The 17080-nt window shown below is 45.9% G+C and overlaps 1 protein-coding gene across 3 annotated transcripts in view; it reads left to right on the forward strand.

The window, feature by feature from the left end:
• Positions 1 to 1049: 1049 nt before the first annotated feature.
• The window catches only part of mllt1a (MLLT1 super elongation complex subunit a), a 19304-nt gene continuing 3273 nt past the window's right edge, over positions 1050 to 17080 (forward strand). Inside the window, exons 1-10 of one of the 3 annotated variants that reach the window (XM_063200713.1) lie at positions 1050 to 1153; positions 7113 to 7293; positions 8263 to 8345; positions 8966 to 8980; positions 9040 to 9168; positions 9573 to 9698; positions 12929 to 13234; positions 13651 to 14064; positions 14470 to 14560; positions 15639 to 15801. In XM_063200713.1, the coding sequence (XP_063056783.1) occupies positions 1142 to 1153; positions 7113 to 7293; positions 8263 to 8345; positions 8966 to 8980; positions 9040 to 9168; positions 9573 to 9698; positions 12929 to 13234; positions 13651 to 14064; positions 14470 to 14560; positions 15639 to 15801 (1520 nt within the window). In that variant the 5' untranslated portion in view covers positions 1050 to 1141. Of the gene's footprint in view, positions 1154 to 7112; positions 7294 to 8262; positions 8346 to 8965; positions 8981 to 9024; positions 9169 to 9572; positions 9699 to 12928; positions 13235 to 13650; positions 14065 to 14469; positions 14561 to 15638; positions 15802 to 17080 lie in introns of all 3 variants that reach the window. The other 2 variants (XM_063200712.1, XM_063200714.1) reach the window with 2 other exon arrangements.

Here is a 17080-nt window from a genome sequence, read left to right on the forward strand (position 1 = left end):
AGAACTCCTCTACAGCAACGAGGAATTCAGAGCGTGTAGTGGTGCGGTGGACTTCCTCCAATTCTTTATGGAGAACAACTTGGGGGAGCTTTTTTCAGAGACGGTAACCTTTTTGAAAATACTTGTCCACCACACCAATGACGACAGCAGAAGCAGAGAGGTGCTTCTCGACTCTTAAGCGAGTGAAAACATTCCTGAGAAAAACACAATGTCGCAAGATCGGCCTCAACGCACTGGCTACCCTGTCTATGGAGAGGGCCATAGTGACAGAGATGACTGACTTTAACGTTAAAGTCATTGACACATTTTCAAATTTAAAAGAGAGAAGGGCCAAGTTCCTCTACAAGTAGCACTTAAGCATTTAAGCACTTTTGTTTGTGTGTGTGTGTGTGTGTGTGTGTGTGTGTGTGTGTGTGTGTGTGTGTGTGTGTGTGTGTGTGTGTGTGAGAGAGAGAGAGAGAGTCAGTGAGAGAGAGAGAGAGAGAGAGAGAGAGAATGAGAGAATGAGAGAAAGAGTGTGTGTGTGATCCGAATACATCAAATACATGTAAATGTATCCACTTTTCATTACATAAAATTTTCACTTTGTATTTCTAATTTTCTGACTACCTGTGTTTCTTTCAATAGTTATTTGAATGCACTGTCTTGAGCAGGTCAAGCTGAACAGGTTACCCCAAAATACACCAGAATGCAGGAAATTGCATCCTAGAAATCCAAAATTTTCTGGGGGGGGGCCCCCAGACCCCCCGCAAGGGAATAGTCGCAATATTAATTTCATAGCTGAAAGTGTGCCCTACCTAATATTTCTGTCACGGCGCTCTCTGCCATCAAAGTTCAATCAAAGAACGTTCAGTGCAGGGCATGATGTGAACTACACATATCTAATTCAATCAGCATATTGTAGCCCTTGGGAAGTCCCGCCTGTTAACCATTGCAGTTGGTTAGGAGGCCAAATGCTTAACCTGCCGCCACTTGATTGGATACAAAGGCTTTCTGTTTTGATCGCATGCCAGGAGTCTGGAAGGGGAGGGTAACTGTCTGGCTTCCGGTTTTTGGCTGAAATTGACACACAATGAGGAGTCGGGAACAACCTCACAAATCGCTGCTGTAAATAAACAGAACAACATACGGCCCAAGAATAATGGAGAACCAGGTAAAGCTACCATTTGTCCCGAAGTTCGTAATGTGTATGGACTTGAGATATGCTAAACGGAACGAGCAGCGCTGGGGGTAGTTGTTTGTTAGCTAGCTTGCTAAGAGGAAAAGGCTAATCGAACACATCTCAAAGCCATCGTCGCTAGCCTTGTTGCTACCCAGCTATATCGGTATTTTCCTGGTGAGTGTGCAGGATTGTTTCCACTTTACTAGCCGGTACGCCTTCATCGAGCTAATTGTATCTGTAGGCCAATGTGCAGGCTATTATCTTGTCCAGTGAATCTGGAAGCGCTTCGCTGTGTCCATTTACATTTTAAATGACATCGCAGCCACAGTCTGGCAACTGTTCATTTGCTCAATGACAAGCAAACAAAGTAAATAAGATACTTCTGTCAAGCTAACATGATTAGCATGCTAACTCCTCTGTTGCATGGCCTGTTCAGGCTGCATGGAAGGCGCCGGTGAAGGGGAAGGCTATCCTCGTCTGGGAGGAGGGAGGGGTGCTGTGTGCAGGCGTAGAGCTAAGGAACGGATCCAAGGAGCGGGAACCCCGCTTCTTTGCAATCCATTAACCTCTTAAGATCATTTGTGCAGTTGTGATATATGTTGCTTTGTGCACCAAGTGCACGGTGTGGGTTTTATTTGCTAAGGTGGATTGCTGACTTCGCCCATTTGTCAAGTCAAAGACCATTGTAGGAACGACAGCTAACGTTAGCTGTATGTTCTCAAATATGTCTCCCAGTTCAAATAATCTACATTGGGCCGAGTAGTCTAGCTGCTACCAGCAAAAGTTCAGATTCTAGACACTTGTGTACTTGGATGAAAATATAACAAGTAAGCTGTATGTGACATTACACTGCTTTATCTTGAAACACTGTGCGTGCGCTTATTTGAAAGAAATGAATAAAATAACCTGGGGCCGTTAACGAGTCTGAGGTAGCCTGCAAAGTTTTCGCTCTGAGAAGCAAGCAAACGTCACTGTAGAACTAGAGCTTCTAGACTTGTCGCCCGACGTCAACAAATTCCATCCACTGAAAAATGTTGGGGTTGTCTCAGACATGTCTTTGGAACTGTACATATATCGTAGTAACTAAGTAGTTGGAAGTAGGCGGCACCACGTATCTGGTTGGGTCATTGCATTCCGAAGAGTTTGCCCCGCGGAGGTAGCGGTCCTGGGTCCTCTGGAATGCTTTGCGCCAGACGGTCTTCTATGGTAGAGTCAGCTTTGTCCCCCGTGCAGAGCTGTCTGCAAAAGATGCTGCCGGGCCTTGTGGCGTTCACGACAAAAAAAAACTAGAACTAGAACTACTACAGATTGAGTAGTTTATTTATACTAGACGACACAGTTGTGCGTGTTTAACAGTAGTTGTTGTTTGGGTGTGTTTTACAGTTGTTTTGATGATTTTCACAGCAGTTGTTTTGGTGGAAATTGATATCTAGATTTCTCTCGAATGAAACAAAGGTCACTTCCCGTCCTGATATTTAGTGGACTTTTCGAGAAGATGCAACATTTGAAGGGATACTTCTGTGTCTCTTACTGCCCATGGAAGGTGTGTAGTAGTTACATATAAGGCATAGAAGACATCCCCACCATTTTCTACAATCAGCTTTTTCCACAAGCTTTTGTGCTTTATTTTATGCTGAGAGAGAGAGAGAGAGAGAGAGAGAGAGAGAGAGAGAGAGAGAGAGAGAGAGAGAGAGAGAGAGAGAGAGAGAGAGAGAGAGAGAGAGAGAGAGAGAGAGAGAGAGAGAGAGAGAGAGAGAGAGAGAGAGAGAGAGAGAGAGAGAGAGAGAGAGATACACATACCGTTAGGCCACAGTAGGGCCATAATGTCCCTACCAGTTTGATGTTGTTTACGTCCTGACTTAGATCATAGCTATGTAGTTATTGTAGTGATTCATCCAGTGTCACAGGCTGCTTATCTTTGCACATCTTCATGTGGACTTGCAGAGATCTGCTACTGCTGCAGCCTGAGAGAGAGAGAGAGAGAGACGGCGGCTATTCTTGGCCACCTCGCTGCTCCTCTGTAATTAAGCCCAAAGGCTAGTGATTGACTTGTCTTTGAAAAAAACAGCACTGGGGTCTGTGTTTGTAAATCCCACCTTGTCAAAGGGACCAGTTGGTGAACTTTGTAGTGTGTGTGAGAGAGAGATGGTCTCCCCTCTGACTTTGATTGCATCTAAAGAAATTAATTGTTAGCTTTAGAGATGCACCGAAATGAAAATTTGTGGCCGAAACCCAATAATAATTAAACACTTAGCCGAATACCGAAACAGAATATTACAGATCAGTTAAAAGTGATCAAAAATTAGGTTTTTTTCCACTGTTCTTGAATATTGCTGAAATCTACGTCTCACAATAAATGTCTAGACATGTCATTCAAAGAAAATAATTGTTTGTAAACAATCCCTGGCTGCGCACTGTTCAGCCTCTGATTGTTGGAAACTGCTGTCAGTCAAAAAAAAGAGCTCTCATGGTTGGCTGCCAGTATCTTGCCCCTCCTCACAACACCCATGTTTGTAAACGAAAAAATATGACCCTGATACAGTCTACACGAGGGCTGTCCAATCGTTTCAAACCAGAACTGAGTGCAATCCTCCCGCCCTTCTAATCGCATCAGATCAAAGAACCTCCAGACCGTACATATGAATGAAGAGAGCATGGGCGGGTCATACCAGGCTAACTTCTTACTTCCACTTCTATTGTATACAACATTGAAATAAGGAGACGAAACAACGATGCTTGCAGAAGATTCAGGTTGTGTGTTTTAGGTCTGGTTGGTTGGTGAATTCTAGGCCTAGTGTGGGGCAACCGTGTCCCAGTGGTTAAGGAGATGGGCTTTAGAACAGAGGATTGCAGTTTCATATCCCACACTTGCCACTCCCCACCACACTCCATGGCTGAGGTGCCCTTCGGCAAGGCACCTAATAACCCCACACTGCTCCAGGGACTGTAACCAATACCCTGTAATAAGTGTAGGTCGCTTTGGATAAACAAAAGCGTCAGCTAAGTCATCATCATCATCATCAGCTTTATTCCAGACTCAAGGTCCATTATCAACAACAACAACACAATACAGAACATTAAAAAAAGTGTAATGTAATGCAATGTAATAGTGTGTGCAGTGAGTCTGGACGGCCTTTTGTTAACTGTGAACGGGTCCGTCTGTCTCATCACCACAAAGTCGTGTCTCACTGTGTGCAGTGCAGTGGTGCTGAACCTCAGTAGTGCTGCTATTTCAGACTGACCTGCTCATGCATGTATTTGTTTGTGGTTGCCAATGCAAAGACACCCTCCCACCTACCCCCACCTGCCCCCTCATCTGCCCCCCACCTGTGCCTGTGGTCAGGTCCAGTCGGTCATTAGTGCCCACAGTGTGATGACTCCTGTCTCTCTGTCTGGAGGGGAGGGCAATGGCATTGCAGTTGGCATAGTGCCCGCCCGGCAACCGTGCCCGTCGCGACAGAGCCTGTGTCCCAGGGAGAGGGAGACTCCCATCTGATCTGACCCCGCCTTCCCCTATCCATGCCCAGCCAGTGCTCAGCCATTGGCTCGGGCATCTTCTATTGGGCTGGGCTGGGGATTGGCCATCGGGGGGTGGGCCATGCTGTGTTTTGATTGGACGACAGGGAGTGGTTGCTAGTGGAGTCGATCTGGGGCTCTAACCGTTACACCAAAGAGCCAGGCTTGTTGACGTGACACACCCACAACCCTAGTGATGGTCACTCCATCACACTAACATTTACACTGTAACTGCACACACACACACACGCACACACACCAAATCTTAAGTTCCATTTATACTGTAACTGCACACACCAAGGCTAACATCTATACTGTAACTGGTCTGCACACACCAAAGCTTGCATTTATACTGTAACCGCATATACAACACCAAGGTTTACATATACTGCAACTGATACACCAAGTATAGCATTTATAGCTTAACTGCATATACACCAAGTCTAACGTATTCTTACTGTAGCTGCGTACGTACGCAGATGAACACTATCACATGAGTCTTCAGCACATGAACAAGGTTCTCACATTCATGGGTTAGTGACGTTTTAGTAGTAGCACACGTTGGGGTAGGACAACGACAGCTATTTGTTTGTTTGTTTGTATTTAGTGGATTATCTGAGGAGGATATTCATTGCAGTACATTAATTACCAGCTAATAATGAATTCATGGGAATTGGCTGTGATTGTGCCACATGACGTCTTGCTTTGTCTTGGACCCTCATACTGTGATGTATTGGGTTTTCAATAGACCCAAGTGTTATGTCATGTCAGGTTTATGTCAATTTGGGTTTTTGATGAGAACCGGGGGAAAAAATTGACATTGATCTTGCTATTTGTCTATTACAAATTTATATCGACCATACATTCACTTTTTTTTCATGCTTTGGCTGATCTAGCAACTTCAACTCATGCGTGGCTTATATAGTTTGAATTTTTTTATTTATTTAGCGTCTTTGTCGTGTTGACACTCGCAGTTGTAAGTGGGGACGCTAAGCTTGTGTGTCAACACCTGCACTCCAATACCTTCCATCAGAGTGTTTATAAGTCCAAATGAGGCAAACAAGTTTCCAAATGGCTGCTTGAACAACGTGCTGCTGTCAACAGGGCGACTTAGCCGTACATTCCGGCGCAACTTGGCATGTGTGTGTGTGTGCCATTTAATCCATGTGCTTTTTCCCCCTTTTGTGAAGTGTGTGTGTGTGGTCCAAGTGCAGTGTTTATGTGTGTGTATGGTTGTGTGAGTGTGTGTGTGTGTAATGTGTGTAACCTGTGCCCTCTCCCCTGTGCGCCTCGTAGTGTACGATGCAGGTGATGAGAGAGTGTGTGTGTGTGTGTAACCCTTGCCCTCTTGCCATGTGTCTTGTGTAGTGTACTGTACTGCCTGTGTGTGTGTGTGTAACGTGTGTAACCCGTGCCCTGTGTCTCCTGTAATGTACCAGTGTTTCCCATACATTGAGGAAACTATGGCGGCCCTAGTTTAAATTTGGCCGCCATAGTTTCCGAAAATGTTTAAAAAAAAAATAAAAAAATAAAAAAAATTTTTTTTTTTTTTTTAAACGATTTCCGTGTTTGTTAAAAGCGATTTCAATTACGATTTCCTTCGCATTTTCCTCCTGGAGTAAATACATCCTATAGAGAAAACCACAAGTGCTTGAAAGAGAGAGGGATCAAAAGCCTTGTCAAGTTGTTGTAGTTAACTTGGGTTTGGGAGCAATAAAAAAAAAAAACCTTCCGAGAAGGGACAGTTGGGATGAGTTTACTAACACTCCCCAGGCTTTGTTTTACAGTTGTAATGAGTTAGGTGGTGACAGGCCTTCATTGACAAGGCAGAGGAGACATCGGGCTGCATATAGAAATGAATGTGTAATGAATGTGAATATAGACATAAATGTGTAATATGTTGTTCAGCCCTTTTAATGGGAGGAATTGTGACCAGCACCCCTCATGTAGAATGTGTGTGTGGGGAAAAGGCATAGCTACCCTCTTAGACCCTTTTTGTTTATGCGTTAACAATTTCACAGCAATCTTAAATTCTTATCTCTGCTCCTATTTTGTTTTATTATTTTTTCATTACATAGACCCCTGCATGTGTATTATGTAGCCTTATTTCTCAAAATATAAATGGCTGAAATGTAGGCGTAGGCCTATAGTTTCTCCATGCGGCAATGTCATACTGTACTCATTGTTTTGCCATTTTGCATTTACACTGCGTGAATAACCCCCCCAAAAAGGCCCGTGAAAAGACCCCCCCCCGGACAAAAAAAATCCCGGCTGCCCCCATAGTTTCCAAAATTTCTGTGGGAAACACTGTGTACGGTGCAGGTGAAGCTTGAGCTGGGTCTGTGTGTGTGTGTATAATGTGCGTGTGTGTGTGTATAATGTGTGTGTGTGTGTGTGTGTAACGTGTGTAACCCGTGCCCTGTGTCTCCTGTAGTGTACGGTGCAGGTGAAGCTTGAGCTGGGTCACCGGGCGCAGCTGCGTAAGAAGGTGACCTCTGAGGGCTTCACCCACGACTGGATGGTGTTTGTTCGCGGCCCCGAGACCGGAGACATCCAGCACTTTGTGGAGAAGGTCGTCTTCAGGCTGCACGAGAGCTTTCCCAAGCCCAAACGAGGTCAGTCACACACCTGCCATGGGGCCTATCTGCCTGTCTGCATGTCTGCCGGCTTGTTTGCGTGTCTGTCTGTCTGCCTGCCTGTCTCTCTGCCTGCCATAGTGCCTGCTTGCCTGTTTGCTTGTCCGTCTGCCTGCTGCCTGCCTGTCTGCCTGTCATAGTGCCTGCCTGCCAGTTTACTTGGCTGTCTGCCTGCCATAGTGCCTGTCTGTCTGTATACCTGCCTGTGTGTTGGTTTGTCTGTCTGTTTGTCTGACTGTCTGTTTGTCTGACTGTCTGCCTATCTGTTTGTTTGCCTGCCTGTCTGCCTGTCTATTTGCCTGTTTCTCTGCCTGCCTGCCTGTCTATCTGTCTGTCTGCCTGCCAGTCTGCCGGCTCTGCAATGATTGCTGCCATTTGCTGGCAGTACTACTGAGTCATTTTTGTATCGAATGAAGGAAGCGAAGGACAGCGGCACTCTTCAGATTTGTTCTTAGTTTATTCGCCCCTTAACATTTCAGGCAGAGCCCTTCTTCAGCGTGTTATGGTGATTGATCTGAAGAGTGCTGTCCTTCGCTTCCTTCCTTCATTTATGGTTTATGTGGGATCCAGCACCCAGTTGAAAACTGAGAATCATTAGTGTGAGCGTGTCTCCACCACCATTTTGTTGATGTGTTGATGTGTTTGTTGATGATGCGCCTCACTGATGTCTAAAATATGCTTTCTCACTGTGGGTACTAATCATGCTCACCTACCAAACAAATACAAATGACAAAAAATAATTCAGTAATCAAATCAGCTGGACTTTAGCTGTTGGCATTGATATTAAATGGATCCCTCAACTGCGAAGAGGAATTGCTGATCTGCAATCTGATTTTCATGAAGATCTGTGTGTGTGTGTGTGTGTGTGTGTGTGTGTGTGTGTGTGTGTGTGTGTGTGTGTGTGTGTGTGTTTTTGTGTGTACGTGTGTGTTTTTTGTTTTGTTGCAGTGTGTAAGGAGCCTCCGTACAAAGTGGAAGAGTCGGGTTATGCAGGATTCCTCATGCCTATTGAGGTCTACTTCAAGAACAGGGTCAGTCACACACACGCACGAACGCACACACACACACACACACACAGAAAATCACATGAAAATTCAATCACAAACACACACACACACACGTATTCACATACTTCTACACACTTCTACTTCTCACATACTGCTACAGTAACAGCACAGTCTATCTATCTCATTAGATACAACAGAGTAATTGGTGTAACGGCTATGTAATACCTAGCCTGGCTCTCACACAGACCCTTAGTGCATTTCCGCTCAACTTTGTGAGCTCGCACGAGGGTCTGGAAATCTTAGACCAGCCCAAACGGAAACAGAAATTTTACAGCCTGTCCAATCAGAATCGCGGGGCGGGATCGAGGGGCGGGGTATATACAAGTCAGTGGTTGAAGTAGTACGTAATTTTTTAAAAAGCCACATGAATTCTCCAGTCAGGTTCAAGCTGTTTTGAACACACCCACGCCTTTCCAGAGCTAAGCGATTGACAATGTTCGAGATCACCATCGCGTGAGAACCAGGTTATGTAATACCATGTGTTAGTGTTGCACTTACACCATGTATATACATACTTTTCCTTTTAACATCTCTGCTGTTCACCATGATAGACCAGTTTGTTTCTGTAATGCAGTGTCCACCAGGAAGAGCCAAAGAAGGTGTGTTTCAATAAAGTCTATTCTATTCAATTCTTTTCTATTAGGAAGAGCCAAAAAAGGTGTGTTTCAACTATGACCTGTTCCTCAACCTGGAGGGCAACCCCCCTGTCAACCACCTGCGCTGCGAGAAGCTGACCTTCAACAACCCCACCAGCGAGTTCCGACGCAAACTCATCAAGGCCGGAGGGGTAAGTAAGCAAGCAGGGATGGGACATTTTGACCAAACACGCAATTAAAAAAATCATGACACCACTATTCAAATATTCAAATAATATTCGACTGTTATTCTCTGTGGCTGTAAACGGTGTGTGTGTGGGACTTTCTTGCACAACCTTCGTGTTGAAGATGAAAGACGATCCATTCCTATTCTGTATGTTCTGTATGCTTCCTGTACACTTTGTATCTGCAAATGTTGTACGCTATGATTATGTCCTCAATTTTTTTTTAAGTCGCTTTGGTGAAAAAACGCCTGCCTAATGCAATGTAATGTGTGTGTGTGTGTGTGTGTGTGTGTGTGTGTGTGTGTGTGTGTGTGTGTGTGTGTGTGTGTGTGTGTGTGTGGCGTGTGTCTCCTGTGTTTGTGTGTATTCAGATGCAGGTGGTTCCGGAGGGTGTGGAGGTGGTGTCGCGTCCCAGTCCAGACTACCCCATGCTGCCCACCATCCCCCTCTCCGCCTTCTCCGACCCCAAGAAGACCAAGAGCTCCCACGGGTCAAAGGTCAGTCACCGCACCGCAGCGTATCCCCCATCCCCCATCCCCCACCCCACCCCCTCAAGGCAGCACAGCACTCACACTGCAGACAGCAGCGCACCAGCCAGCCCTCAAGGCTTATCACTCTCACTCTCACTCTCACTCTCATCTCTCACTCTCACTCTCACTCTCACTCTCACTCTCACTCTCATCTCTCTTCTCTCTTCTCTCTCATATCTGCCATCTCTCTCACTCTCACTCTCACTCCCTTCCTCTCTTTCTCTCACTCTCATCTCTGTCATCGCTCATATCTCTCACTCTCACTCTCTTCCGCTCTCATCTCTCTCTCTCATCTCTCATCTCTCTCATCTCTCATCTCTCTCATCTCTCATCTCTCTCATCTCTCACTCTTAACCCTCAAGGCTTATTTCTCTGAGAGACTCTCACTCTCCCTCTCTCTCATTTCTTCTCATTTAATCTCTCTCTCTCTCTCTCTCTCTCTCTCTCTCTCTCTCTCTCTCTCTCTCTCTCTCTGTCTCTCTCTCTCTCTCTCTCTCTCTCTCTGTCTCTCTCTCTCTCTCTCTCTCTCTCTCTCTCTCTCTCTCTCTCTCTCTCTCTCTCTCTCTCTCTGTCCCTGAGGAATCACGCCATTGGATATGCGGCAACTGGAGTCCTTTATGGCTTAACAGTCTCATTAGAGTGAATGTGAGAAATGCTTTGCCTGAAAGCGGACAGGACAGGACAGGCCAGGCTCTATGTAGTGTGTAGTTTGCAGGCAACATTGGCCACCCCCTCACCACAAACTACTGCAACAAGCAATCTGTCCTGATGAAGAGACTGAAATCGTCCTCAGCTGCTGTTTAGGGTTCACTGTCAAGAGAGAGCTAAAGACGGTGAGAGCCATTTGTCACACGGCTCTCGAGTAGTAGACCAACCACATGGTGTTGATTGCAATGAGTACGACAGAGGTGTCAAAAGTTAAAAAAGAAACACAGTTTCCTTCCAGCACAAGTAGCTTATCTAAGTAACCAGTAGACCTGTGTACTTGTCTAACAATGAGCTAACTCTGCAATGGAGTAAATGGTGAACAGCTATGTAATGCCATGTGCTGGTGTTGTAATTACACCACAAAAGTGATTTTACTTTAGCTTTAGGAGTACGCCTGGTCTGTCGAGATTGCTCTATGCCTCCTGTGCAACTTTTACTTTGGGACGAAAGTGCTATTGTGTGTTAAGCGTAAAGTAACGCCAGAATGTGGTATACCGGTACTTCTGAGAAGCAGGTGGTGCATTTTGAATTTAATTGAATGTGTTCTCTTTACTTCTGAGAGAGAGAGAGAGAGAGAGAGAGAGAGAGAGAGAGAGAGAGAGAGAGAGAGAGAGAGAGAGAGAGAGAGAGTCCACAAGGGCAAGGTAACTGAATAGCCTAACACACCCTGCCCACCCCAACACAGTCAAGGTGAAAGCATTGGCCTGTTTCAGGTAACCCAAGACGGTTGTAACATCTCTGGAAACCACTAGATCCACCCCGTCTGCCGCTCTGCTCTGCAGTTTTTGGGTCTGCCGGCCCTGTAGTGCTCTGCAGAGGTGTCAAAAGTAAAAGTTAAAAAAAAATCAGTTTCTTTCCAACACGGGTAACTTATCTGAGTAAAAAGTAGACCTGTGTACTTGTCTTAAGATCAACTGACACTGCACTGGTTGGAATGGATCCAGTATGGGGTGGTGGGTCATTGTTAGGTTTTTAGTGTTTTTCTGTAACAACACAGACTATCTATCTCATTAGGTACAATGGAGTAACTGGTGTAACAGCTATGTAATATCATGTGCTCGTATTGTACTTACACCATGAGGTCACTTTTACTTTTGATATCTCTGATGGCCTACCCGAGCCTGATTATCATCGACGTTCAAATCTCTTTGAGACTTGGTCTGACCAAGAGCATAACAATTGACAATTTCCCAAACGGGTTGACCCGCCTCCCTTGGTTTGCTTATGGTTGTTTGCTTACCGACAAAGTGGGAGGAGTTCCCATATGTTTCGCGAACTCTGGGAGTATACTGCATTGCTCTTTCCCTGACTATTTGCAACGCTGAAAGTGTTGTGTCACTAGGAGGACACAGCCTGGCTAGGTCCTTGTTAGGTTTTTAGTGTTTTTCTATAACAACACAGTCTTATCTATCTCATTAGGTACAATGGAGTAAATGGGAACAGCTATGTAATATCATGTGCTTGTGTTGTGCTTACACCATGAGTTTACTTTTACTTTTGATATCTCTGATGGCCTACCCTGGGGTGCATTTCTTGAAAGCGTAGTTGTTAGCAGTTAGCAACTTTGGTAGTTGCCAATGGGAAATTGCATTGCAACCAACAATGTAGCTACCGTAGTTAGCAACTACGCTTTCGAGAAATGCCCCCCTGCCCTGCTCTACCCTGCCTTGCCCTACCCTAGTCGGCCTGTCCTGTTCTGTTCTGTTCTGTTCCCCTGGTGTCGGGTTCCACTTCCCCCTGATGTAAAGAGGCCAGACAAGTCCATTACGGCAGCCAGTGACCTGACACAAGCACGAGAGAGCAGGAGAGAGAGGGCTTGTATAACACGCAGGGCCTGAGGAGGAGAACAGGAGAGCTTGTATAACACGCAGCCTCCTGAAAGGGGGACACACAAAAACGTAAACGCTTCTGAATGTATTGGACGATGCCATCTGAAGGTGTACAAAACATTGCAATATATTGTACATTCTCCTGTCAGGATATTTGATGGATAATTAAGCACTGACTGGGCTGAAAAAGAAAAAAAAGTGCACAGTGCCTTTGAAAGTGTTGTATTTGCAAGGAAGATGCGTGTATTTGTGTAGTTGTATTTGCAAGGCAGACGAGATTTTGGTTTGTTAAGTAAACTTGTGCTTATTTGTTTTGAGTAAAACTCCGCCACAAGGAAAGTGGTTTGTAGTGCACATGTGCATAAGCTCAAGGCTAAACGGGCAAAGTGTGTGTGTGCGTGCGCATGTGTGTGCGTGCATGTGTGCGCGTGCGCGTGCGTCCATCATTGACAGAACAGTTGTATTTGTTCAGCATATATGGCTGTTGTTTTGATGTTTGTGTAATTGACCATTTGGTTGGTATGTTACCTCACTGTGGTGGCCTCCCTTGTCTCAAAGCTTAAAGGTGCCTCAAGGAGGCCAGAGTCTCGCAACTTGTGTGCTCTCTGAGCGTTTTTCTTGTTTGTTTTTGTTTTTGATTGTGTGTATGTGTGTTTGCAGGACCCCAGTAAGGAGGGGGGCAGTGTGGGCAGCAAGGGCCCCAAGCCCCACAAGCTGGCCAAAGAGCACCGGGACCGCACGCGCAAGGACTCTGAGAGCAAGGCCAGCTCCAAAGTAGGAGAGGCGGGGGAGCGCGACGGGGGCATCAGCAGCGGTGGCGGCGGCAAGACCTCCCGAGGGGAACCCCCTTCCTCCTCCTCGTCCTCCTCCTCTTCCTCCTCCAAGAAGCAGCCGGGAGACATAAAGGTCAAAGAGGAGAAGGTGGTTCCCAAGGCGGCCTTCAAGGAGCCCAAACTCACCCTCAAGGTTCATATCCTTCTCCTCACCAACCGCGTGCGTGCGTGCGTGCATGCATGGGTGTAAATTACACCGTGTAATTTTTGGTTTGGACGGTGGGGACATGTCCATACCACTTTTGAGATGAACTTAGCTTGTCCCCNCCACTTAATTACAAATATAATGCAAAACATTAATACAAATATAATGCAAAAGGAGCATATCATGTCCCCACCACTTTCCAAGTCAAACCTACACCTTTGCGTGCGTGCGTGCGTGTCTGACTGAGTCTGGCTAAATGAATGTGAGCGTGTGCTGTATGGTGATTATCTGTGTCTGTCTGTGTTTTTCTGTATTTATGTGTGTATGCTACTGGACACCTTAATTTCCCTCGGGATTAATACATGATACTCTACTCTACTCTACTCTACTCTACTCAACTCAAGGACTCCAAGATGGAGGGCATGTCTCCTAAAGGAGGGGGTTCGGGCGGGGGCAGGGGGCCGGGTGGTGGTGGTGGTGGTGGCGGCCTGTCGTCGTCGGACGTCAAGGCGCCCAGTAAGAGACCGTCGGCCGTGGAGTCCCCCAAACCCAGCACCAAGAAGCAGAAGAAGGGGAGCAGCAGCAGCGGAGGGCAGGACGGGGGGAGCAAAGGAGGCTCCGGAGGCTTCGCCGGCACCTCCCCACGCGTCTCCTCCTCCTCCGTGGCACAGCCCGCCTACGCGGAGAAGAAGCCTGGCAAGGAGAAGGGCCGCTGGGCCAACAAGGGCAACAAGGACCCCGCCGACGCCAAGGAACACAAGAAGATGGCCGACTCGGACGACTCTAACTCAGAAGACGAGGCTTCCTCCAAATCAGAGGTGTGTGCGTGCGTGCGTGCGTGCGTCTGTGATATGTGTGAGGAAATGATGATAAAGGTCCACAACGCTGTTCAATGCTCCCAAATAGAGTTTATTGGCAAGAGGTTGCACTTTGATGAAGGACGGAGCATCTGAAACATCATGCCATTAAACTTTGATCATAGAACAGTGTTGTGTGAACCTTTCTCATTTCCTTTCAGTTCTCTTCTGTTTGGTCCAGCACCTGTGTTTCCGTCATTTCCAAATTGACATTGACATGTCTTTATTCTGACAACATATTAATCATTGGCATTACTAGAAGTTGTCTTTGTCATGACAACCTGAAATTTCTGATTAGGATGTTCTTATTTTGACACAAAATTTGTGTGCGTGTGTGTGTGCGCGCTCGTGTGTGTGTTTCTACAGCAATCAGCCCCCTCCAGTGTGTCCAATTCCAGTTCCAGTTCGGAATCCAGCTCTGACTCCGACTTCGAGCCGCTGCAGAAACAAGGCCAAGGTGAGCTTTTTAAAAAATATATTATTATAATTTTTTTAAAGATATTTTTATGGGCTTTTTGCCTTTTTGCCATTTCAGATAGGACAGCTAAGACAGACAGGAAGCGAATGCGGAGAGAGAGACGGGGTAGGGATGGGAAATGACCCAGGCCGGACTTGAGCCCTGGGTGCAACCCTTGGGCATGCAAGCCCAAATGTGGGGGGCCTAGCGCGCTGCGCCACAGCCCCCCTGATTGCTCAGCACACCTGGGTCGATCTCTAGCTATGTGCTCACCAAGATCGACCTACGCTACCTGAACGACGAAAGTCATTATTTCTCTATAGAGGATAGGCTACTAAAGCGAATTTGCCAGGAGCAAAGCGATTAAAAGTGATCAAAGGCAAGCTAATATTATGGTAATGAGCTATGATACGGTTCGGCGAAAACCAATTGGAATGTTCATATTTCCGAATGTCCCATGCTGTCAAACCAGAGCCGTTATGTGATTAGCTAAGTCATTAGCATGTCATGATTAGCATGTCAATGTCACATCCAGACGGAATACAGCGAATTCATGGCGAATCTTCTTCAGCGAGCTCAGCTACCTGTGTCGCGTAGGTCGTTTCTGGTCTACAGACAGCAAATGACTGTTTTCAGGCTGACCAGGGTTGCGTTTCCTGAAACCTCTGAAGAAGTACTTCAGCCTAAGTAGATGTACTGAAGTATGAGGTGCCCCCAAGGCAATATACATGTTTTAGAAATAGGTCTCGCATCATCTTATTTGCATGTGCATGAACTGTGTATAGTAGTATAGAGTTTCATCTAATTGTAATGTATTTTTATAGAGCAAATGTATAGGTTTTTTTTAGTGTCTCTTTCCATCTCAAGTGCTGAGCCTGACATGCGTATGCCAGAGTCTCAATAAGGGCTTGTAGAGGGCGAGTGTTTGGGGTCATATGGCATGATGCATGTTTGTCTGTGTGCATGCAGGAATAGATTTTAGTTTTCCCTTTGTGTGTGTGTGTGTGTGTGTGTGTGTGTTTGTGTGTGTGTGTGTGTGTGTGTGTGTGTGTGTGTTTGTGTGTGTGTGTGCATGCAGGGGGGTCTGTGTATGCGAGGGCGACCGCTAACGGTTGCAGTCCTCTCTCAGGGCCGCTTCGCTCCATGGTGGAGGACCTGCAGTCGGAAGAGTCCGATGACGACGACAGCAGCTCCGAAGAGGAGTCGCCCGTCAAGAACAACCCCTCCAACCGCGACTCCAGGTACACATGGATGCTGGCATATTAGACCTGTAAGGTACACTGTATTGTGTTTGTACCAAACCGAGCAGACCTGTACCAAACCGAATAGTGCTGTACCGAAAGGTAGATTGACAGGCAGCTCTGTTCATGCTTTTACAATTGCTGCCACTACATGCAGTGGCTCATGCAGAACGCTGAGAGAGAATGCAAGAAAAAAACAGGTCTAGGGGCTTGTTCTTTGTGAGACTTTGAGAAAAGTACTATTTCTTACACTGATTAAATCTCCGACCAAAAGTAGCAGTTTGAATGTATTTTCCTTTTATATATACTGTACCGAACCGAGGTACATAGCGAACTGTGATTTTTGTATACCGTTACACCCCTATCGCATATGTAGTACTTGACCATTGACGTACTATATACTACATGGACAGTGCGCTTCTATTGTATTCCATTCAACGATTTCGAAGCATCCACAATTGATCTGCAAGGATTCTTCCACCTTAAATTTCCGCATTCGTACTTTAGCAACGCTAAGAACAAGCGCTGATGGGACGACTGTTGCGTTTGACTGTCAATCAAAAGAATTTAGTCAACAGACTTGTCTCGTGCTGCCCAAAACGTTTCCCATTAAATAAGAGAAACGGGAGCTTGGTGAACCGGGAGCTTGGTGTTGCAGCAGACTTTATTTTTCTTGCTACTGTTTCCAGAGTCATGCTTACTAGCTCGGCCAAAGGGGAGAAAGCACCTGATGACCCCTGCGCTGCACGCCACAATTACCACGTCCATTTCTTGGCGTGCCTGTTCCTGTCTAAATATAATATGGCATTTTGACATCTCATTTACACCGTGGTAGACACCAGAGACGGATGTTGCAGTCACTCTTGTGGTGTGTGTTACAAACCGCTTTGAAAGCCACCTCCCCTGCTGCCCATAAGGCACTAGGCTGTGGGTAAGAATTATAGGAAAAAAATAACAACCAGTACTCAGCAAGGATTAGTATTTCTTCTTCTTTGGAAAAAACTTTCAAAGAATGTCTTCAAAAAGTGTGCATCATCAACTAGCAGGGTGGACTCCATGTCTGAAATGTCTTTATTGTCCTCTATGACTTATATTCACAAACGTCAAACAGAGAGGAACAGAGAGGAACAGTAAATAAAAATCAAAGTCTTTGAAACAGATTTTGATTATTTCTACAATTGCCCTGGCTACATAACCCAATTTTAAAAGTTGTGAATGAACCATAAGAATGTCAAGTACATTTTCAATCAGTAGGGCGACCGACCAAAGAGAAGAAGAG

The sequence above is a fragment of the Engraulis encrasicolus genome, chromosome 6, assembly GCF_034702125.1.
Source record: "Engraulis encrasicolus isolate BLACKSEA-1 chromosome 6, IST_EnEncr_1.0, whole genome shotgun sequence".
NCBI lineage: Eukaryota > Metazoa > Chordata > Actinopteri > Clupeiformes > Engraulidae > Engraulis > Engraulis encrasicolus.